This window comes from Ips typographus, linkage group LG10 (assembly GCF_016097725.1).
Source record: "Ips typographus isolate SLU linkage group LG10, UJ_Ityp_2.0, whole genome shotgun sequence".
Lineage (NCBI taxonomy): Eukaryota > Metazoa > Arthropoda > Insecta > Coleoptera > Curculionidae > Ips > Ips typographus.
Genome location: NC_138431.1, coordinates 3,487,952 through 3,507,345, shown reverse-complemented (window position 1 = coordinate 3,507,345; position 19,394 = coordinate 3,487,952). Strand labels below are relative to the sequence as shown.

The 19,394-nt window shown below is 35.0% G+C and overlaps 1 protein-coding gene and 1 long non-coding RNA gene across 11 annotated transcripts in view; one reads left to right on the top strand and one right to left on the bottom strand.

Moving 5' to 3' along the window:
* The window catches only part of gek (serine/threonine-protein kinase gek), a 112,103-nt gene that overhangs the window by 84,344 nt on the left and 8,365 nt on the right, over positions 1–19,394 (bottom strand). For all 10 annotated transcript variants that reach the window (XR_014179570.1, XR_014179571.1, XR_014179572.1 and 7 more), the window contains 7 exons: positions 17,904–18,160; positions 17,607–17,770; positions 13,897–14,047; positions 13,786–13,840; positions 13,522–13,727; positions 13,256–13,464; positions 826–943 (listed from right to left, as the gene is read on the bottom strand). Coding sequence is in view for 6 of the 10 variants with exons in the window: in XM_081988713.1 (XP_081844839.1) it covers positions 826–943; positions 13,256–13,464; positions 13,522–13,727; positions 13,786–13,840; positions 13,897–14,047; positions 17,607–17,770; positions 17,904–18,160 (1,160 nt within the window). In the remaining 4 variants the exon portion in view is untranslated. The remainder of the gene's footprint in view (positions 1–825; positions 944–13,255; positions 13,465–13,521; positions 13,728–13,785; positions 13,841–13,896; positions 14,048–17,606; positions 17,771–17,903; positions 18,161–19,394) is intronic.
* On the top strand, positions 13,346–17,864 carry LOC145735039 (uncharacterized). Its single transcript, XR_014179576.1, has 2 exons — positions 13,346–13,487; positions 17,624–17,864. It is a non-coding gene; the product is annotated as an uncharacterized LOC145735039 (long non-coding RNA).

Below are 19,394 nucleotides of genomic sequence, written 5' to 3'. Positions count from 1 at the left end.
ACGCTCAAGGCAAAAGGACAGTCTCTCACCAAAAAGCCCGGAATTCCATCGGGGCCAGCTGTAGCTTTGTTTTTCAATATCTTGCAGGCTGAAACGACCTCATCGGGGGTAAGTACGGGAATATTTATTATCTCACATTGGTTTGATTGATGAGGGGGGGGTCCACGATCATCGGGTGTTTTGTAAACGCTATTAAAGTAATCTGCAAACGCAGATACGATATTCTGGGGCCCGTTGACTGGTTGATTTGCGTAATTCATAGTGGCCGGAATTCGGGATTGGGCTTTTTTGCTTTGGATGAATGACCAAAAATTGGAAGGATTACTTTTTATATTTGACTCAGCATTTTCAATAAATTTAATGTATGCATGATGGGATTGTGTCTTAATGAGTCTGCGCAGAGTTTTGAAATTCTCGAGGCTGCGGACGGAATTATGAGTTTGCAAACGTCGCCGAAGTCTTTCTTTTTTGAAAATGTTTCTTTTGACGTTAACTGTCACTGGATGAATGGAGATCCAAGATGGTAGACAAAAATGTCAAAAAATTGAGTTTATACCCATTTTGGACTAATTTAGGGTCGGGGGGAATTCATTACAACTGTCAATTTGACGGTCACTGTCACTGAGTGATGAAATTATTGTCATTTTGGAACTTTTCTTCCAAATAACGTCATTTAGTTCAAAGTTGATGTGACACTTTATTAAAATGAATCAAAATTAGATTAAAGCAGACTAATAGAAGGAATCCAGCGCAATTCCTGTTCCCCGATTCACTCTGAATTTATTAGAGAACTCTGCGATTACTGGAAAATACAAAATAACTTACCTGATTTTGTTGATTTGTCGTCTGAGTCAGCGACATAATGTCGTTCCTTTGATTTTGTTTCTCAGTCATTGTCGCGGACGAAATAAACGAATATAAGTTGCTGAGGTCGCAAATGTAACTGCAACAAACAACTCTAATAACTATACTAACTTGAAATTTGTGAAAAGTAAGTTAAGCAACAAGAATGTAGTTTTTCCTCCATGGAGCGAGCAGAGCTTTCTTGACGTCACAATGACGTAATTTGACAGTTGGTCCAATTATAGTTTTGCCAAATCACGTCATCTTGACGTCAAAAACGCTCTGCTCGCTCCATGAAGCTTGAAAACGAATGTGGCCTTTAACTAGCTACCTTGCAGTCACGTGACCATATGTAATAACCATTCAGGGACCATTCTTATGATTGAAAGGGATTTCTGAATGTCACGTGACTATTTTTACGGTTGAAAATAGCTGCCTTACATTCGTGTGACCTAATTTAGGATCAAAATGTTGTTCTAACAGTCACGTGACCATTTTTACGATTGAAAGGGATTTCTGAATGTCACGTGACTATTTTTAAGATTGAAAATAGCTGCCTCACATTCGCGTGACCATAATTAGGATCAAAATGTTGTTCAACAACATTCACGTGACAATTTTTACGATTGAAAGGGATTTCTGAATGTCACGTGACTCGTGTTCAAATATCAAATTCCGTTACGACGATCATGTGACTATTTTCAAGCGACGAATGGAATCTTCAAGATCACGTGACGATATTTCAGATCAAAATGTTGTTCGAAAAGTCAGGCGACTCTTCTTAAGGTTAAAGTAGCCTCCTTGCAGTCACGTGACACCATATTTAAGGGCAAAATGATGTTTGTAAAGGTCACGTGACTCATTCCTACGGTTGAAAGTTGAAATAGATACTTTGCAGTCACGTGACCATATTTAAGATCAAAATGTTGTTCTGAAGATTACGCGATAGTATTTGATTATCAAATTCAATTACGAAGGTCACGTGATTAATTTTAAACGTCGAATTGAATCATCAAGACCATTTGACTTTTTTTACAGTTAAAATAGCTACCTTGCAACCACGTGACCATATTTAAGGTCAAAATGTTATTCCAAAGCTGACGTGAGCATTTTCACGGTTTTGAAGAAATTTCTGAAAGTCTTGTGATGGATTTCAACTATCAAATTCACCCACAAAGGTCACTCGACTCATCTTACAGTCAAAATAGCAACCCTGTAATCACGTGACCATATTTAAGGTCAAAATGTTATTCTAAAGGTCACGTGACCATTTTCACGATTTTGAAGAAATTTCTGAAAGTCTCTTGATGGTTTTCAACTATCATATTCACCTACAAAGGTCACTCGACTCATCTTACAGTCAAAATAGCTACCCTGCAATCACGTGACCATATTTAAGGTCAAAATGTTATTCTAAAGGTCACGTGACCATTTTCACGATTTTGAAGAAATTTCTGAAAGTCTTGTGATGGTTTTCAACTATCAAATTCACCTACAAAGGTCACTTCACTCATTTTACAGTTAAAATAGCATCCTTGCAGTCACGTGACCATATTTAAGGTCAAAATGTTATTCTAAAGGTCACGTGACCATTTTTACGATTTTAAGACATTTCTGAAAATCTCGTGATGGTTTTCAACTATCAAATTCACCCACAAAACTCACTTGACTCATTTTACAGTTAAAATAGCTACCCTGCAATCACGTGACCATATTTAAGGTCAAAATGTTATTCCAAAGGTCACGTGACCATTTTCACGATTTTGAAGAAATTTCTGAAAGTCTCTTGATGGTTTTCAACTATCATATTCACCTACAAAGGTCACTCGACTCATCTTACAGTCAAAATAGCAACCCTGTAATCACGTGACCATATTTAAGGTCAAAATGTTATTCCAAAGGTCACGTGACCATTTTTACGATTGGAAGAAATTTCTGAAAGTCTTGTGATGGATTTCAACTATCATATTCACCTACAAAGGTCACTCGACTCATCTTACAGTCAAAATAGCAACCCTGTAATCACGTAACCATATTTAAGGTCAAAATGTTATTCCAAAGGTCACGTGACCATTTTCACGATTTTGAAGAAATTTCTGAAAGTCTCTTGATGGTTTTCAACTATCATATTCACCTACAAAGGTCACTCGACTCATCTTACAGTCAAAATAGCAACCCTGTAATCACGTAACCATATTTAAGGTCAAAATGTTATTCCAAAGGTCACGTGACCATTTTCACGATTTTGAAGAAATTTCTGAAAGTCTCTTGATGGTTTTCAACTATCAAATTCACCTACAAAGGTCACTCGACTCATCTTACAGTCAAAATAGCAACCCTGTAATCACGTAACCATATTTAAGGTCAAAATGTTATTCTAAAGGTCACGTGACCATTTTCACGATTTTGAAGAAATTTCTGAAAGTCTTGTGATGGATTTCAACTATCAAATTCACCCACAAAACTCACTTGACTCATTTTACAGTTAAAATAGCTACCCTGCAATCACGTGACCATATTTAAGGTCAAAATGTTATTCCAAAGGTCACGTGACCATTTTCACGATTTTGAAGAAATTTCTGAAAGTCTCTTGATGGTTTTCAACTATCATATTCACCTACAAAGGTCACTCGACTCATCTTACAGTCAAAATAGCAACCCTGTAATCACGTGACCATATTTAAGGTCAAAATGTTATTCCAAAGGTCACGTGACCATTTTTACGATTGGAAGAAATTTCTGAAAGTCTTGTGATGGATTTCAACTATCATATTCACCTACAAAGGTCACTCGACTCATCTTACAGTCAAAATAGCAACCCTGTAATCACGTAACCATATTTAAGGTCAAAATGTTATTCCAAAGGTCACGTGACCATTTTCACGATTTTGAAGAAATTTCTGAAAGTCTCTTGATGGATTTCAACTATCATATTCACCTACAAAGGTCACTCGACTCATCTTACAGTCAAAATAGCAACCCTGTAATCACGTAACCATATTTAAGGTCAAAATGTTATTCCAAAGGTCACGTGACCATTTTCACGATTTTGAAGAAATTTCTGAAAGTCTCTTGATGGTTTTCAACTATCAAATTCACCTACAAAGGTCACTCGACTCATCTTACAGTCAAAATAGCAACCCTGTAATCACGTAACCATATTTAAGGTCAAAATGTTATTCTAAAGGTCACGTGACCATTTTCACGATTTTGAAGAAATTTCTGAAAGTCTTGTGATGGATTTCAACTATCAAATTCACCCACAAAACTCACTTGACTCATTTTACAGTTAAAATAGCTACCCTGCAATCACGTGACCATATTTAAGGTCAAAATGTTATTCCAAAGGTCACGTGACCATTTTTACGATTTTAAGACATTTCTGAAAGTCTCTTGATGGTTTTCAACTATCATATTCACCTACAAAGGTCACTCGACTCATCTTACAGTCAAAATAGCAACCCTGTAATCACGTGACCATATTTAAGGTCAAAATGTTATTCCAAAGGTCACGTGACCATTTTTACGATTGGAAGAAATTTCTGAAAGTCTTGTGATGGATTTCAACTATCATATTCACCTACAAAGGTCACTCGACTCATCTTACAGTCAAAATAGCAACCCTGTAATCACGTAACCATATTTAAGGTCAAAATGTTATTCCAAAGGTCACGTGACCATTTTCACGATTTTGAAGAAATTTCTGAAAGTCTCTTGATGGATTTCAACTATCATATTCACCTACAAAGGTCACTCGACTCATCTTACAGTCAAAATAGCAACCCTGTAATCACGTAACCATATTTAAGGTCAAAATGTTATTCCAAAGGTCACGTGACCATTTTCACGATTTTGAAGAAATTTCTGAAAGTCTCTTGATGGTTTTCAACTATCAAATTCACCTACAAAGGTCACTCGACTCATCTTACAGTCAAAATAGCAACCCTGTAATCACGTAACCATATTTAAGGTCAAAATGTTATTCTAAAGGTCACGTGACCATTTTCACGATTTTGAAGAAATTTCTGAAAGTCTTGTGATGGATTTCAACTATCAAATTCACCCACAAAACTCACTTGACTCATTTTACAGTTAAAATAGCTACCCTGCAATCACGTGACCATATTTAAGGTCAAAATGTTATTCCAAAGGTCACGTGACCATTTTTACGATTTTAAGACATTTCTGAAAGTCTCTTGATGGTTTTCAACTATCATATTCACCTACAAAGGTCACTCGACTCATCTTACAGTCAAAATAGCAACCCTGTAATCACGTAACCATATTTAAGGTCAAAATGTTATTCTAAAGGTCACGTGACCATTTTCACGATTTTGAAGAAATTTCTGAAAGTCTTGTGATGGATTTCAACTATCAAATTCACCCACAAAACTCACTTGACTCATTTTACAGTTAAAATAGCTACCCTGCAATCACGTGACCATATTTAAGGTCAAAATGTTATTCCAAAGGTCACGTGACCATTTTTACGATTTTAAGACATTTCTGAAAGTCTCTTGATGGTTTTCAACTATCATATTCACCTACAAAGGTCACTCGACTCATCTTACAGTCAAAATAGCAACCCTGTAATCACGTAACCATATTTAAGGTCAAAATGTTATTCTAAAGGTCACGTGACCATTTTCACGATTTTGAAGAAATTTCTGAAAGTCTTGTGATGGATTTCAACTATCAAATTCACCTACAAAGGTCACTCGACTCATCTTACAGTCAAAATAGCAACCCTGTAATCACGTGACCATATTTAAGGTCAAAATGTTATTCTAAAGGTCACGTGACCATTTTCACGATTTTGAAGAAATTTCTGAAAGTCTCTTGATGGTTTTCAACTATCAAATTCACCTACAAAGGTCACTCGACTCATCTTACAGTCAAAATAGCAACCCTGTAATCACGTAACCATATTTAAGGTCAAAATGTTATTCTAAAGGTCACGTGACCATTTTCACGATTTTGAAGAAATTTCTGAAAGTCTTGTGATGGATTTCAACTATCAAATTCACCCACAAAACTCACTTGACTCATTTTACAGTTAAAATAGCTACCCTGCAATCACGTGACCATATTTAAGGTCAAAATGTTATTCCAAAGGTCACGTGACCATTTTCACGATTTTGAAGAAATTTCTGAAAGTCTCTTGATGGTTTTCAACTATCAAATTCACCTACAAAGGTCACTCGACTCATCTTACAGTCAAAATAGCAACCCTGTAATCACGTAACCATATTTAAGGTCAAAATGTTATTCCAAAGGTCACGTGACCATTTTCACGATTTTGAAGAAATTTCTGAAAGTCTCTTGATGGTTTTCAACTATCAAATTCACCTACAAAGGTCACTCGACTCATCTTACAGTCAAAATAGCAACCCTGTAATCACGTAACCATATTTAAGGTCAAAATGTTATTCTAAAGGTCACGTGACCATTTTCACGATTTTGAAGAAATTTCTGAAAGTCTTGTGATGGATTTCAACTATCAAATTCACCCACAAAACTCACTTGACTCATTTTACAGTTAAAATAGCTACCCTGCAATCACGTGACCATATTTAAGGTCAAAATGTTATTCCAAAGGTCACGTGACCATTTTCACGATTTTGAAGAAATTTCTGAAAGTCTCTTGATGGTTTTCAACTATCATATTCACCTACAAAGGTCACTCGACTCATCTTACAGTCAAAATAGCAACCCTGTAATCACGTGACCATATTTAAGGTCAAAATGTTATTCCAAAGGTCACGTGACCATTTTTACGATTGGAAGAAATTTCTGAAAGTCTTGTGATGGATTTCAACTATCATATTCACCTACAAAGGTCACTCGACTCATCTTACAGTCAAAATAGCAACCCTGTAATCACGTAACCATATTTAAGGTCAAAATGTTATTCCAAAGGTCACGTGACCATTTTCACGATTTTGAAGAAATTTCTGAAAGTCTCTTGATGGATTTCAACTATCATATTCACCTACAAAGGTCACTCGACTCATCTTACAGTCAAAATAGCAACCCTGTAATCACGTAACCATATTTAAGGTCAAAATGTTATTCCAAAGGTCACGTGACCATTTTTACGATTGGAAGAAATTTCTGAAAGTCTTGTGATGGATTTCAACTATCAAATTCACCTACAAAGGTCACTCGACTCATCTTACAGTCAAAATAGCAACCCTGTAATCACGTAACCATATTTAAGGTCAAAATGTTATTCTAAAGGTCACGTGACCATTTTCACGATTTTGAAGAAATTTCTGAAAGTCTTGTGATGGATTTCAACTATCAAATTCACCCACAAAACTCACTTGACTCATTTTACAGTTAAAATAGCTACCCTGCAATCACGTGACCATATTTAAGGTCAAAATGTTATTCCAAAGGTCACGTGACCATTTTTACGATTTTAAGACATTTCTGAAAGTCTCTTGATGGTTTTCAACTATCATATTCACCTACAAAGGTCACTCGACTCATCTTACAGTCAAAATAGCAACCCTGTAATCACGTGACCATATTTAAGGTCAAAATGTTATTCCAAAGGTCACGTGACCATTTTTACGATTGGAAGAAATTTCTGAAAGTCTTGTGATGGATTTCAACTATCATATTCACCTACAAAGGTCACTCGACTCATCTTACAGTCAAAATAGCAACCCTGTAATCACGTAACCATATTTAAGGTCAAAATGTTATTCCAAAGGTCACGTGACCATTTTCACGATTTTGAAGAAATTTCTGAAAGTCTCTTGATGGATTTCAACTATCATATTCACCTACAAAGGTCACTCGACTCATCTTACAGTCAAAATAGCAACCCTGTAATCACGTAACCATATTTAAGGTCAAAATGTTATTCCAAAGGTCACGTGACCATTTTCACGATTTTGAAGAAATTTCTGAAAGTCTCTTGATGGTTTTCAACTATCAAATTCACCTACAAAGGTCACTCGACTCATCTTACAGTCAAAATAGCAACCCTGTAATCACGTAACCATATTTAAGGTCAAAATGTTATTCTAAAGGTCACGTGACCATTTTCACGATTTTGAAGAAATTTCTGAAAGTCTTGTGATGGATTTCAACTATCAAATTCACCCACAAAACTCACTTGACTCATTTTACAGTTAAAATAGCTACCCTGCAATCACGTGACCATATTTAAGGTCAAAATGTTATTCCAAAGGTCACGTGACCATTTTTACGATTTTAAGACATTTCTGAAAGTCTCTTGATGGTTTTCAACTATCATATTCACCTACAAAGGTCACTCGACTCATCTTACAGTCAAAATAGCAACCCTGTAATCACGTGACCATATTTAAGGTCAAAATGTTATTCCAAAGGTCACGTGACCATTTTCACGATTTTGAAGAAATTTCTGAAAGTCTCTTGATGGTTTTCAACTATCATATTCACCTACAAAGGTCACTCGACTCATCTTACAGTCAAAATAGCAACCCTGTAATCACGTGACCATATTTAAGGTCAAAATGTTATTCCAAAGGTCACGTGACCATTTTCACGATTTTGAAGAAATTTCTGAAAGTCTCTTGATGGATTTCAACTATCATATTCACCTACAAAGGTCACTCGACTCATCTTACAGTCAAAATAGCAACCCTGTAATCACGTAACCATATTTAAGGTCAAAATGTTATTCCAAAGGTCACGTGACCATTTTCACGATTTTGAAGAAATTTCTGAAAGTCTCTTGATGGTTTTCAACTATCAAATTCACCTACAAAGGTCACTCGACTCATCTTACAGTCAAAATAGCAACCCTGTAATCACGTAACCATATTTAAGGTCAAAATGTTATTCTAAAGGTCACGTGACCATTTTCACGATTTTGAAGAAATTTCTGAAAGTCTTGTGATGGATTTCAACTATCAAATTCACCCACAAAACTCACTTGACTCATTTTACAGTTAAAATAGCTACCCTGCAATCACGTGACCATATTTAAGGTCAAAATGTTATTCCAAAGGTCACGTGACCATTTTCACGATTTTGAAGAAATTTCTGAAAGTCTCTTGATGGTTTTCAACTATCATATTCACCTACAAAGGTCACTCGACTCATCTTACAGTCAAAATAGCAACCCTGTAATCACGTGACCATATTTAAGGTCAAAATGTTATTCCAAAGGTCACGTGACCATTTTTACGATTGGAAGAAATTTCTGAAAGTCTTGTGATGGATTTCAACTATCATATTCACCTACAAAGGTCACTCGACTCATCTTACAGTCAAAATAGCAACCCTGTAATCACGTAACCATATTTAAGGTCAAAATGTTATTCCAAAGGTCACGTGACCATTTTCACGATTTTGAAGAAATTTCTGAAAGTCTCTTGATGGATTTCAACTATCATATTCACCTACAAAGGTCACTCGACTCATCTTACAGTCAAAATAGCAACCCTGTAATCACGTAACCATATTTAAGGTCAAAATGTTATTCCAAAGGTCACGTGACCATTTTCACGATTTTGAAGAAATTTCTGAAAGTCTCTTGATGGTTTTCAACTATCAAATTCACCTACAAAGGTCACTCGACTCATCTTACAGTCAAAATAGCAACCCTGTAATCACGTAACCATATTTAAGGTCAAAATGTTATTCTAAAGGTCACGTGACCATTTTCACGATTTTGAAGAAATTTCTGAAAGTCTTGTGATGGATTTCAACTATCAAATTCACCCACAAAACTCACTTGACTCATTTTACAGTTAAAATAGCTACCCTGCAATCACGTGACCATATTTAAGGTCAAAATGTTATTCCAAAGGTCACGTGACCATTTTCACGATTTTGAAGAAATTTCTGAAAGTCTCTTGATGGTTTTCAACTATCATATTCACCTACAAAGGTCACTCGACTCATCTTACAGTCAAAATAGCAACCCTGTAATCACGTGACCATATTTAAGGTCAAAATGTTATTCCAAAGGTCACGTGACCATTTTTACGATTGGAAGAAATTTCTGAAAGTCTTGTGATGGATTTCAACTATCATATTCACCTACAAAGGTCACTCGACTCATCTTACAGTCAAAATAGCAACCCTGTAATCACGTAACCATATTTAAGGTCAAAATGTTATTCCAAAGGTCACGTGACCATTTTCACGATTTTGAAGAAATTTCTGAAAGTCTCTTGATGGATTTCAACTATCATATTCACCTACAAAGGTCACTCGACTCATCTTACAGTCAAAATAGCAACCCTGTAATCACGTAACCATATTTAAGGTCAAAATGTTATTCCAAAGGTCACGTGACCATTTTCACGATTTTGAAGAAATTTCTGAAAGTCTCTTGATGGTTTTCAACTATCAAATTCACCTACAAAGGTCACTCGACTCATCTTACAGTCAAAATAGCAACCCTGTAATCACGTAACCATATTTAAGGTCAAAATGTTATTCTAAAGGTCACGTGACCATTTTCACGATTTTGAAGAAATTTCTGAAAGTCTTGTGATGGATTTCAACTATCAAATTCACCCACAAAACTCACTTGACTCATTTTACAGTTAAAATAGCTACCCTGCAATCACGTGACCATATTTAAGGTCAAAATGTTATTCCAAAGGTCACGTGACCATTTTTACGATTTTAAGACATTTCTGAAAGTCTCTTGATGGTTTTCAACTATCATATTCACCTACAAAGGTCACTCGACTCATCTTACAGTCAAAATAGCAACCCTGTAATCACGTGACCATATTTAAGGTCAAAATGTTATTCCAAAGGTCACGTGACCATTTTCACGATTTTGAAGAAATTTCTGAAAGTCTCTTGATGGTTTTCAACTATCATATTCACCTACAAAGGTCACTCGACTCATCTTACAGTCAAAATAGCAACCCTGTAATCACGTGACCATATTTAAGGTCAAAATGTTATTCCAAAGGTCACGTGACCATTTTTACGATTGGAAGAAATTTCTGAAAGTCTTGTGATGGATTTCAACTATCATATTCACCTACAAAGGTCACTCGACTCATCTTACAGTCAAAATAGCAACCCTGTAATCACGTAACCATATTTAAGGTCAAAATGTTATTCCAAAGGTCACGTGACCATTTTCACGATTTTGAAGAAATTTCTGAAAGTCTCTTGATGGATTTCAACTATCATATTCACCTACAAAGGTCACTCGACTCATCTTACAGTCAAAATAGCAACCCTGTAATCACGTAACCATATTTAAGGTCAAAATGTTATTCCAAAGGTCACGTGACCATTTTCACGATTTTGAAGAAATTTCTGAAAGTCTCTTGATGGTTTTCAACTATCAAATTCACCTACAAAGGTCACTCGACTCATCTTACAGTCAAAATAGCAACCCTGTAATCACGTAACCATATTTAAGGTCAAAATGTTATTCTAAAGGTCACGTGACCATTTTCACGATTTTGAAGAAATTTCTGAAAGTCTTGTGATGGATTTCAACTATCAAATTCACCCACAAAACTCACTTGACTCATTTTACAGTTAAAATAGCTACCCTGCAATCACGTGACCATATTTAAGGTCAAAATGTTATTCCAAAGGTCACGTGACCATTTTCACGATTTTGAAGAAATTTCTGAAAGTCTCTTGATGGTTTTCAACTATCATATTCACCTACAAAGGTCACTCGACTCATCTTACAGTCAAAATAGCAACCCTGTAATCACGTGACCATATTTAAGGTCAAAATGTTATTCCAAAGGTCACGTGACCATTTTTACGATTGGAAGAAATTTCTGAAAGTCTTGTGATGGATTTCAACTATCATATTCACCTACAAAGGTCACTCGACTCATCTTACAGTCAAAATAGCAACCCTGTAATCACGTAACCATATTTAAGGTCAAAATGTTATTCCAAAGGTCACGTGACCATTTTCACGATTTTGAAGAAATTTCTGAAAGTCTCTTGATGGATTTCAACTATCATATTCACCTACAAAGGTCACTCGACTCATCTTACAGTCAAAATAGCAACCCTGTAATCACGTAACCATATTTAAGGTCAAAATGTTATTCCAAAGGTCACGTGACCATTTTCACGATTTTGAAGAAATTTCTGAAAGTCTCTTGATGGTTTTCAACTATCAAATTCACCTACAAAGGTCACTCGACTCATCTTACAGTCAAAATAGCAACCCTGTAATCACGTAACCATATTTAAGGTCAAAATGTTATTCTAAAGGTCACGTGACCATTTTCACGATTTTGAAGAAATTTCTGAAAGTCTTGTGATGGATTTCAACTATCAAATTCACCCACAAAACTCACTTGACTCATTTTACAGTTAAAATAGCTACCCTGCAATCACGTGACCATATTTAAGGTCAAAATGTTATTCCAAAGGTCACGTGACCATTTTTACGATTTTAAGACATTTCTGAAAGTCTCTTGATGGTTTTCAACTATCATATTCACCTACAAAGGTCACTCGACTCATCTTACAGTCAAAATAGCAACCCTGTAATCACGTGACCATATTTAAGGTCAAAATGTTATTCTAAAGGTCACGTGACCATTTTCATGATTTTGAAGACATTTCTGAAAGTCTTGTGATGGTTTTCAACTATCAAGAAAGAAGTCACTTCACTCATTTTACAGTTAAAATAGCATCCTTGCAGTCACGTGACCATATTTAAGGTCAAAATGTTATTCTAAAGGTCACGTGACCATTTTTACGATTGTAAGACATTTCTGAAAATCTCGTGATGGTTTTCAACTATCAAATTCGTCCACAAAACTCACTTGACTCATTTTACAGTTAAAATAGCTACCCTGCAATCACGTGACCATATTTAAGGTCAAAATGTTTTTTTGAAGGTCACGTGACTATTGGAAGAAACTTCTGAAAGTCTCGTGATTACTTTCAACTATCAAATTCACCTACAAAGGTCACTTGACTCATCTTACAGTCAAAATAGCATCATTGCACTCACGTGACCAAATTTAATGGCAAAATGTTATTCCAAAGGTCACGTGACCATTTTCACGATTGGAACAAATTTCTGAAAGTCTCGTGATGGTTTTCAACTATCAAATTCACCCAGAAAACTCACTTGACTCATTTTACAGTTAAAATAGCTACCTTGCAGTCATGTGACCATACTTAAGGCCAAAATGTTTTTTGAAGGTCACGTGACCATTGGAAGAAACTTCTGAAAGTCTCGTGATTACTTTCAACTATCAAATTCACCCACAAAACTCACTTGACTCATTTTACAGTTAAAATACCTACCTGGCAGTCACATGACCATATTTAAGGTCAAAATGTTATTTTAAAAGTCACGTGACAAAACAAAAATGTTTGACAGCTATTTTTTAATATTGTTCGGGGGCTCTTAACCGTCAGGACTAGGAAGCCAAATCAAACTTACCTTCCCTGAGTGAAAGTAAATCCAACGAAAGGCAAATGTAGTCCGGTAAAGGCGCTGTTGGCAGTGGGCGGTAAAGCGTCCGACAAACGAATATCCGCATCGTCCACGTCAAAATTGGACGTGTCCGTCGGACTGGACACTTCAGGAACGTACGGCGCGTTACTGTCCCGAATCCCTTCCCAATCCACACCCTCGAACCACGGATGACTCTACAATCAACCCGTTTAACCTGGTAATTATACACAGCACGTTTAGGGACAGTCCACCTTAAAATCCTCGATTCCATTCTGTCCTAACCGGAACTCCTGACTGCAGATCAGTCGTTTGATGAGATCTTTCGCGGCATCGGACACGTCCACGTCCATAGCGAAATCGAAGCAGTTTTTGTGGTTCATTATTTTACCGTAAGTTTCGACTAGACTTTCCGCGTAGAATGGCGTTTCGCCAAACAGCATTTCGTACATGCACACACCTGATAAGTGATATTAATGGCTTAACATTGATTTGAGCGAGAAATAAGAACGGTTTACCTAACGACCACCAATCACACTCAGGTCCGTACCTTCCCTGTCCATCTTCCATGGCCTGAAAAATTGCTGTTTAGAGTACGATTTAGTCTTTAGAATTTTTTGGGTACAAACCCTCAAAATTTCGGGCGAAATATAGTCGGGAGTTCCTACAGCTACGTTTGATTGCACCATACCGTCGTCGTTTAGTTTTAAACAACTGCCGAAGTCGGCCAATCGTATATGGCCGTTCGCGTCTAACAAAACGTTGTCAGGTTTTATATCTCTGAAATAATGATTTGATTTTTATATTAAAAACACCAAAACTTAATATTTTGGCTGGGATGGTTATATTACGGTTATTTACCAGTAATGCCTGCTTTATACCTCCCATTTAAGAATTAAATTAAATTTAAATTTCCACTAAAATTAATATTTAAACTAAGAAATCTTGTTTAGGTTTATACTACAAATTAATAATTAGAAAAATAAATGACTGTTTTGACTTACTGGACGTTCGACGTTGATGTTTGACGTTGACGTTTCTATTGTCATCGTCATTACGCGTGTTTTGTGGATAAAGAAAATTTTTATTAAAATAATTTAAAAAATTTGTTCTTAAACCACTTTTTCGGTAAAAAATCCAATTATGGAAATAGACGATTCAAGTCTAATAGACTACGTATCGCAATAGGAGACAGCAGTTTACATCATGAGTGATGACAAGTATGACAGTGATAGTTCCGAAAGTCAACGAATTTAAACGAATTAAGCCGAACTTTAATAAAGTTGGTTTAACTTTAATTTAAAATTAATTTTAGTTTAGTGTAAATTGAAAGTATAAATGGGCTCGCTTGTAAGTTCACTTTCAGCTTTAATAAATTAATTTTAGTTTAATTGTTAATTGAGAGGTATAAAGCAGGCATAAGGTAAAGTAAAATTAAAAGTGGGAAAAAAAAAATACCAATTTTACCAGTAAATTTATGGGTATCTAATTGAAATATGCTTGAAAGATATCATTTTCCTGTCATGGCTGTCACTGTCAGTCACTTTGGGTCAATAAAAAAAGGCCGATTTGATTTGTTATTTATTGTTTTACAGATTTTGGTTTATCAATAATAAAATAAATAAAATGAAACTTTCCTGACAAAGTGATTCTCCAGTACCAAACGAGCAACAATTTTAAACCTTTTTTTTTATGAAAAAGTAAACTTTTCTAAAAAAAAATGCGTTTTAATTTAATAAATTGCTCATGTTTAAATTATGAGAAATAGTATGATTTTCAGATGAGCAAATCTGAAAATAATATTAATTAAACAATTTGTAGTTTACCAGTAATCTACTGACAATTGTCAAAATAACTATAATAAATCTCAGAAACACGTCTTGTTTAGAAAACTGTGTTAAACTGTAATTCCATCAAATTAGTAAGACTAGACTACTAGACAAATTTTGACATTAGTGACAGACATCACGTGGTTTTTGGAAGATAATTTAGCTAGACAGTCACGTGACCACCGTCAAAATAACTGTCCTAAATCTCGAAAACACGTTTTGTTTCGGAACACAAGAAAACTTTTCTAAATCTTAATTTCTGCAACTTTTGAGCACAATTTGACAGTCAGGGACAAAAATTCTTGTCAAACCCACTTGGAGTAAAAAAATGACTGTTTTAAGCACATTTTTGGAATCCTCCTTAAATTTCCTATCTAATAACCTGAAAAAACACTACAAAATTTGGTACAGTCAGGGAGAAAAATGGTGTCAAAATTTAAACAGCAAAAAAAAACATTTTGAAAGAAGAGTCAGGGACAAAATTGTCTGTAAAACACACTTGGAGGGAGAAAATGATAGTTTCAACCACATTTTTGGAATCCTCATTAAATTTCCTACCCAATAACCTGAAAAACACAAGAAAATTTGGTACAGTCAGGGAGAAAAATGGTGTCAAAGTATGAACTGACAAAAACACAGTTTAAAAGGACAGTCAGGGACAAAATCTCTTGTAAAACCCATTTGGAGAAAGAAAATTACAGTTTTAAGCACATTTTTAGAATCGTCATTAAATTTCCTATCCAATAACCTGAAAAACACAACAAAAGTTAGTACAGAGAGGGATAAAAGCGATGTCAAAGTTTGAACTGCTAAAAACACAGTTTGAAAGGACAGTCAGGAACAAAAATGTCCGTAAAACCCACTTAGAATAAGAAAATGACAGTTTCGAGCACATTTTCGGAAACGTCATTCAATTTCCTATCTAATAACCTGAAAAACACAACAAAATTTGGTACAGTCAGCGAGAAAAGCGATGTCAAAGTTTGAACTGCTAAAAACACAGTTTGAAAAGACAGTCAATGACAAAATCGTCTGTAAAACTCACTTAGAATAAGAAAATGACAGTTTTAAGCACATTTTTGAAATCGTCATTAAATTTCCTATCCAATAACCTGAAAAACACAACAAAATTTGGTACAGTCAGGGAGAAAAATGGTGTCAAAGTTTGAACTGCTAAAAACACCGTTTCAAAGGAGAGTCAGGAGCAACAGTCAAATTTCATGAAAATTGGCTTACTAGACTAGATGCAGTCGGTTTAGCCAATTTTCAAAGTTAGAACGTTGAAAAACATAAAATTTCATGGAAACTGACTTACTGGACTATAATCAGTCAGTTTAGTCAATTTTCAAAGCTGGATCGTTGAAAGACAGTCAAATTTGATGAAAACTAATTTACTGAACTATGATCAGTCAGTTTAGTCAATTTTCAAAGCTGGATCGTTGAAAGACAGTCAAATTTGATGAAAACTAATTTACTGAACTATGATCAGTCAGTTTAGTCAATTTTCAAAGTCAAAACATTGAAAAACAGTAAAATTTTATGGAAATTGGCTTACTGGACTATAATCAGACAGTTCAGTCAACTTTCAAAGTTAGATCGTTGAAAAACAGTCAAATTTTATGAAAACTGACTTACTGGACTATAATCAGTTAGTTCAATCAATTTTTAAAGTAATAACTTTGAAAAACAGTAAAATTTCATGGAAATTGGCTTACAGGACTATAATCAGTCAGTTTAGTCAGTTTTCAAAGTCCGAACGTTGAAAAACACTGAAATAACAAAAATGCCAAAAGTCACATGGTCCGACAATAAAATATGTGTGTCAAAATCTGTCATTCCGTCTGAGAAAAGTGTCATTTTGACGCTAAAACTGTTGTCATTGAGTTACAGTAAAAAAATGGTTGCAAGCGTCAAAACGTGTCAAATTTCATTAAAAATTGTTGTTTTAACCAAAAGCTAAAGTGGCAATGATAACATTGAAATTGTAGTAACGCGAAAAGCCAAAACGACTGTTATTTATCGCTGAAACTGTCAGTTTTCATAACAACGTATTTTTTTAAAGTGACCGACCAACTTAACTTAAAAAAAAAAACATTTTTCAAATCATAAAAAAAAGATTTTTCGATTGAGGAAATAGAATACAGGGTCTTCGAGTAAAAAAACATGTGTCAAGAATTTGACAAGTGATTGACATGTGTCGATCTGGCTATTTAGGAAAAATACTGCAACTTTGCTAATTATTTAATTTAATTAACAGTTAAACCCACTTAGAATAAGAAAATGACAGTTTCAAGCACGGTTTCGGAATCCCCATTAAATTTCCTATCCAATAACCTGAAAAAAGACACATTTTGTCTCTCAGACTACAAAATACACTTTTAGTACTTTCTAGTTAGACCAAGACAATTTTTGACATATATGACATTTTACTAAAAGCCCAATCACTTGAACATTCACGCGACAACTGTCACAATAACCACCATGAAGATGAAAAGAGCGATTCTCCTTACCTATGTACATATTTCAGTCTATGTATGGAATCAATGGCGAGGACCATTTCCGCAATGTAAAACCGGGCCATATCCTCTGGAAGACGATCTTCAAATTTACTGAGCAAAGTCAATAAATCACCTCCGCAGTAGTAATCCATGACAAGATATAAATTTGATTCATCCTGAAACATGTTCAAATAGTCACAAAATGTCATTAAGCATTAAAAAGTAAAGGAAATGTACAAAGTGTGTATAAACACTTCAAACAAGTAGAAATGTTGTTTGATTAATTTGATTTTATAACCTAAAATTTACCTGAAAAGCGTAATGTAAATGAGTGATCCACCTTCTGTCTCCAAACACCAAAACATCTCGCTCCTCCTTGAAACAAGCAGTTTCGGCACGTTTCAACATTTCCCATTTGTTCAGAATTTTCATGGCGAACACTTTCTCCGAACCGCGCAGCTTTACGACGCACACTTCGCCAAAAGCGCCTCTTCCGATCACTTTGACAATCTCAAAGTCGTCCCGGGTGAGGCGTAAGGTTTTCGCCGCATTCGCCACCGGTTTCACTGCAATTGAATCGGTTAGAAACTTTGATACAAATTAGACAATTTGATGTAAAAAAACTGAAGGAAAACTCAATCCTTAGAGAGCTAAACATAAAAGTTTAAATTAAAAAAAAAAACGTTGCTCTAGTAGTAGTTAGAGCTATTTCAACACAAAAATCGTGTTAGCAGCACCAGTTTACAGAATACTCTACTGGAAAGCCTGAAAGATTGTAGTTTGGGCTAAATTTTGATGCACTTGTCCTTGTAAATTATTAAAAACTTGGTTACCATAACTATAATACTATACGACAGCTAATCACGTGACCAGTGTTGCCAATCCTCAAAATAATGTAATTTTCCCAAATAGTTTTAGAAAAAAATTGCCAAGTTTCACTAAAACTTTTGATGCTTAAATTCTACTTTCCTATATTTTTTGTAGATCTTTTAAGTTTTCTCTTAAAATGCTATTATTACGTCTCCTCAACATGGATTTGCTGATATCAAAACAAACAGAGAGGTAGACCGCCGAAAATACCTTGAAATGTCTTTAAAATACCTCACAAATATTATTGCTCAAAATGCCTTACAGTGATAATGCCTTAAAACTGCCTAAAATGCCTCAAACTGCCTTGAAATCCATGAAAAATGCCTTTAAATTATTTAAATTGCAGGATACCTTCAAATGTTAACATATTTGTGGCATTCTTAAGTTTAGTTATAAGTCCCCTGGTATTGAGACTTGTGACTATTGTCAAAATGTCATAAGGATTAATGATTCCATAAAAATGACTTCCTCAGGTTACGTGACTGTTTTTCCATAATTTTAAAGACCCAAAAGACCCAAAAATTAATTTTTTTAAAGGTCCCATGACAGTTGAATTGATTTTCTAAGGTCCGGTGACTGTTTTTCCAAATTCTGATAAACAAAATTGATTTTTTTTACGGTTGTCTGAAATTATGGGTTATATTTTGACGTTTGCACGAATCTTCTAACTGTCATGGTAACCAAGTTAGCACGTGTCAAATCATGACACTTATCATTTAAAAGAAACAGTTGAAAAATACAGTAAAATTGTAAGAACTAGGTCACGTGAGTCGATAATTCAATTTTTGAGCTTGCATCACTGTAAAAGCCAGTTGACATCTGTCAAAAAAACAGTCACGTGACTTTAAAATGTAATTTAAATGTTGGTGAGTTGGTAAATTAAATTTAGACAATAAGTAAAAGCTGAAATTGTAAAATACTCGCTACGTG